Source organism: Vigna radiata, chromosome 3, assembly GCF_000741045.1.
Source record: "Vigna radiata var. radiata cultivar VC1973A chromosome 3, Vradiata_ver6, whole genome shotgun sequence".
NCBI lineage: Eukaryota > Viridiplantae > Streptophyta > Magnoliopsida > Fabales > Fabaceae > Vigna > Vigna radiata.
This window is the reverse complement of record NC_028353.1, coordinates 5,228,067-5,233,026: the sequence shown is the minus strand read 5'-3', so window position 1 is coordinate 5,233,026 and position 4,960 is coordinate 5,228,067. Positions and strand designations below refer to the sequence as shown.

Genomic DNA, 4,960 nt, shown 5'->3' with positions numbered 1-4,960 from the left:
ATAGATGTCAAAATAAAATCTTATTTATGTTAGAAGGATTAAAAAAAATACTTGAATCCTATAAACACAAACCTTTATTGATATAGATATGATATGGACAAAAGTTTTTATTAGATTATAAATTCTTTGTGTGTGAACTATGATCAATATAATTTAAATTCAATAAAAAAAGTCAACAAATCTTTTACCAAAGTTAAATAATTTTTATATCAGAAAAAAAAATCCTATATTAACTTTAGCTATTATTTTGTTTTATAATGAAAATGTTTAAACATTAATTTCCTTTCAAAACCAAGAATCAAAATCAATTTTATCAATTTCTTAAACACTTTATTCGAGATATAGAAAAGAAGAAAAAAAAACTTGTTGAAATATATGCTTAACTGAAGCATTGATTGCAGAAACATGAAACAACACAAAAGAGTAAACATTTATTTAATTAAGTAACTTATAGAAACTATGTTCCCTGAAACAACTTCATTCATTAATTACTATTGATGAGTTAGGAAGTTAGCCAATGGCTTTGCTTGCCATTGGGTCTTTCGTTTTCTGCTATCAGTTTGATGCAACTTATCTTTCACCCATTCATACCTGCAGCTTTATTCTTCTTTGCTTTAATTTTTCCCCCACTCTCTCTCAATTTTCTCACGTGCATGACGGTGGAATATGTGATATAGAAAAAGGAACCATCATATGAACTATATATCAAAAACCAAAAAATGGAACGATAATTAAAACACAAGAATTCAAGAAATTGCCAATACCGAAACCCCACTAACAGAATAAATTAAAATTTAATAGTGTACATACCATCGAATGAATGTAAAGAATGAACAATTGGTTGTTACATGGCTAAACGTAAGAAGAAAAAAAAGCAATAATGAATGTTAACAGTGAAGACAGAGTTGAGCTTTTAGTAATGGCAATCCACCAAAGAAGTTGCAGAGAAGACAATGACTTTTTCTTTGGACTTAAAAGGAAACAAGTTGGATTCTCTGTGATGATCATCCTCAGGTGCCGGAAGATTCAGGTCCAAGTTCAAAACATCTTTCTGTTTCTTGATTTCTGGAATTTCGGGGATTCCATCACCAGCATATGCAATTGCTCCACTCGAAGGTGAACTCAGAAAATTTCTGTGCCTTCTCATGTGCCCTCCCAAGGCTTGCCCAGATGAGAACTCTGCCCCGCATATAGAACACTCATGAATCTTAGATTTAGCATTAACAGTGCTACTCCTAGTGCTGTTGCTACTATTATACAAAACCGTTGATAATTGTAAGGTGAGGGTGGTGCTTGTGGGGACACAATAATCATCATGATAATTTTTACTACTATTATCCCCAAAAGTAGTAACTAGTCCTTGCTTTTCTTCTGCACCAGCCTTGGAAAATCTCTTGTGGCTGGCTCTGTGGCCCCCGAGGGCTTGAAACGAAGGGAAGCATCGGTTACAAGTCTTGCACTCGTAAACATACAGCCCCGATTCCTTGCCGTGTGAGGGTTTTGGAGTGGTATGGCCTCGGGCCAAGAGAATCAAACAATTGGCCAAGTCTTCATCCTCTTCGTTCCTTAATTCATTTGAGGTTGTCGGAGGCTCAAAAGCTGCGGAGTTGTCGGTGCTGCTTCTTCCTGCGGTGGAACATGTTGACATGGTTAACCTAAGTGGGGATGGAAGCCTCTGACGCTTTGTGCGCTTGCCCTTGATGATTTGCATGTGTTCCTCTTGCATTTGCATGGTGATGAGGAAGATGATGTTGTTGTGAGAGAGAGAGAGAGAGAGAGCAATGAAGAGAGTAGAAGTTAATATTTAGAATGGTTTGAAGTAGAGGGAAAAGGGTACCTATGATAGCTATAGTAACGTGTTTTGGCTTTGCCAGAGTTGCGTTTCCAAACTTGGAAGTCTTATATTACAGATGTGAAGTGTTGAAAGAGAGAGAGAAAAGATGCAATGTTAAGCATGAGGAGGCTAGGAAACGAGTGAGATTCGGTTGGCTTTGAAGCAAACCCATTACTTTTTGGCAACGATTCCTTTCTGGAGGATTGGTTTGCAAGCCTGGAACCACACACATTTTCCAAACTTTCACCACCACCTTTCATTATTAGCTTTTCCTTCAACTAATTCATCGTGTTTATATATACTTTTCCTTCTTAGATTCTTTTACTTCAATCCCATTTTAACCACTGTACCATTATTTCTATCTTATCTTTCAACCATTTTTAATTCCATCTATATCTGTCATCATATTAAATATTAAATTATTGATTATTTACGTCTGTTTATTCTTGCTAAACAGTTAGTTCATGTGCTGTTGACCTAATTAACGTTTCTTTCTGTACAAATTAATCACAACTGCATCACTGTGGCACAAGAGAGTCAACTATATAATCAAGTCAGGCATACACATGATCGAAAATCATTGGTATGAGCTATATAAATTCCAGTCAATTCTATGTTCTAAAATATTCTTTTATCAAATGTGTTTTCTTTCTTTAAGAAAACTAATGGGCTAAAAGTTCTTAATTCTCTCAATTTACAACTTTTATGTTCATTTTACTGATATATCTTAAAATCAACATAAATAAATAAGTATAAACGTTTTATACCTATTCTAAATAATCAATAGTCCAGGAATTTGTCTTTTTCTTGTTACATGGAATTTAAATTATGATTGGTCTCTCGTATTTTTTTTCTTTTTTGTATATCTTTTATTTTAATAAAATTTTCGTATAATAATAACTATTTGAAGAAATATATAATATATATATTAGCATAGTTTTTTCTCATATTGCTATGTATATCTATCTTTGTAATACATATATATTCACGCGATTTTACCTTGTTATGCTAGTTAAAGTTATGGATGTTAGAGGAAAAAAAAAAGTGTTAGGTTGTTTGGTTTTGGTCAGTGCTGTATGTTTGGTGAAAGACTTGCTTCATGCCACCTTATTTGTAGTACTATCTTATATGTAATAAATTAAAATCAACAAGGAAATTAACATAAGGATTGAAAAGACTTTTAGTTGTAAAGAAATATTAAACACTCTTTTATTGTTGAGTGAATTTGATTAAAATTATTAAATTATATATATTATTATTATTTATATTTGTATAGAAGTCAACCAATTCTAAATATATTACTATTTATATTTGTATAGAAGTCAACCAATTTTAATTAATTTTAAGATATATTAACATGGTTCTTAATCAGACAAAGACACAAAAGAATAATAGTACTTTCAGACTCTACCAACCACTTGTAACCTAATTTTAAGAATAACACGATGATTATCTTTTATATTTTAAGGAAAAAGTAAAATATTAGATGATGAGTGTAAAATTTTCTTAGGTATATATTAAAATGTCATGATGAGGGAACGTAAACACTTCACTTTAACATCAATTTAACAACCTTAAGTTTACTTTAATTATTATGTACATGATTTAATTACAAATTTAACTTTTATTTACATATGTTTTTAGGCAATCACATTATACAACTTCTCCACGTGATATATATTTTTCTTTACTTAAAACGAGAGTTTGATAGGGGTAAGATGGTAAAGATGATGTATATAGTTGCGTCTTTGACTAAAAGCAACAACTCGTTAAATTGAACGTAGTTTGAAAGGTGTGTTTATCCAAGTGAATGTGTATATAAGAGCATGTACTTTATGTAAACCTTAGGATGGTGTGTAACATTTTCTTAGCATGTTTAAGGTTTAATTATTAATTTGTGTTTTCTAATTTAGTTTTTTAGTTTTTTAAAAACGTTTAATTGATTGACTACGTTAAAATCATTAACAGGAGGATGAATATATATAACTATGTGACAGAGTTTTTACAACATGGACTGTTAATTTTTAACTGGAAGAGGATTAAAAAATGAGTAATTTTTAGTATGCATGACATATGTGTTGGAGAAGAATGATTTTGGGGAAAGAAATGAATGAAGAAAAGTAAAGAATAAGGTAAAGGATGGAGTTTGCTACGGTGGAAATGTTGAGGTTCCGTCATATGAAGTTAGATTCTTAGCGTAAGGGCTTATTTGATAGAGGCACGTAAAGTTCTTACACACCAATTTAGGTTTAGGTTTTAGTTTTTGCAACAGTTAATGCCTCAAAGCAAAGCATCTTCTTCTTCAACATCTCCATCTTAATATATAATATATCTATTCTAAATTATTTATTATCGATCTAATTATTATAAATATAATCATTAATGTTGCTTAGGAAAGAGACAAAGTGGTGCAATCCAACACATCTCATCTTACATGCGACCCCAACCATGTAGTTCCTTTCTTCCCATTCATCGCTTTCTGTCTTTTCTGAAATTTACTATGAAAATGAACTGTAATAATTACTTAGAGATTTTCAATAATATACTTACTTCTTATTTAACTTTTAAATCAGCTATATATTTACAAAAAAAATTGAAATAAATAAAAACATATTTGTATTAATTTTATACGATATTTTACATAATATCTTTTTATAAATATTTTACTTATTCAAATTAAGACACATTCACGTTAAATTGTAAAAAAAAAAAAAAAAAATCTAAAGAAGATATTAGGTAAAATGTCTTACGCGAAAATATTTTATTTTCATTTTTGTTTCCTATATTTATAAACAATAGTTTTTTCTCCGTAATTTTTAAAAATACTCAAACTGTAGTCTTTAAAAGTGTCTGTTATTTCTCATTTTCATGAAGAAAGAGACAAGGAGTCAAACAAAAACAAAAACAGTTGAGAGGGCTAATTTTTGGGTTATCAATATAACATCTGTTAGGAAACTTCTTTTTGTAACCTCTATTTTTGTTCTGCACCTCTATAAGATGAAAATTTTGCTTTGTCATATTTAGTTTATAAGAAAATGACTTTTGAATTCTACAATTCAAAATCATTTTTTATTTCTCCAAAAAAAAATTGACTTTTAAATTATACAATTTAAAAATTATTTTTTA

At 30.1% G+C, this 4,960-nt stretch overlaps 1 protein-coding gene across 1 annotated transcript; it reads right to left on the bottom strand.

The window, feature by feature from the left end:
- Positions 1-451: 451 nt before the first annotated feature.
- Positions 452-2,069, bottom strand: LOC106757454 (zinc finger protein ZAT11). The gene has a single exon (XM_014640126.2). It carries the CDS (start codon positions 1,730-1,732, stop codon positions 914-916), a length of 819 nt encoding a protein of 272 aa, XP_014495612.1. The 5' UTR covers positions 1,733-2,069; the 3' UTR covers positions 452-913.
- Between the last annotated feature and the right edge of the window lie 2,891 nt (positions 2,070-4,960).

Excerpts from the sequence above, each read along its gene's own strand:
- LOC106757454 (XM_014640126.2), bottom strand. The coding sequence starts at position 1,732 with ATGCAAATGCAAGAGGAACACATGCAAATCATCAAGGGCAAGCGCACA.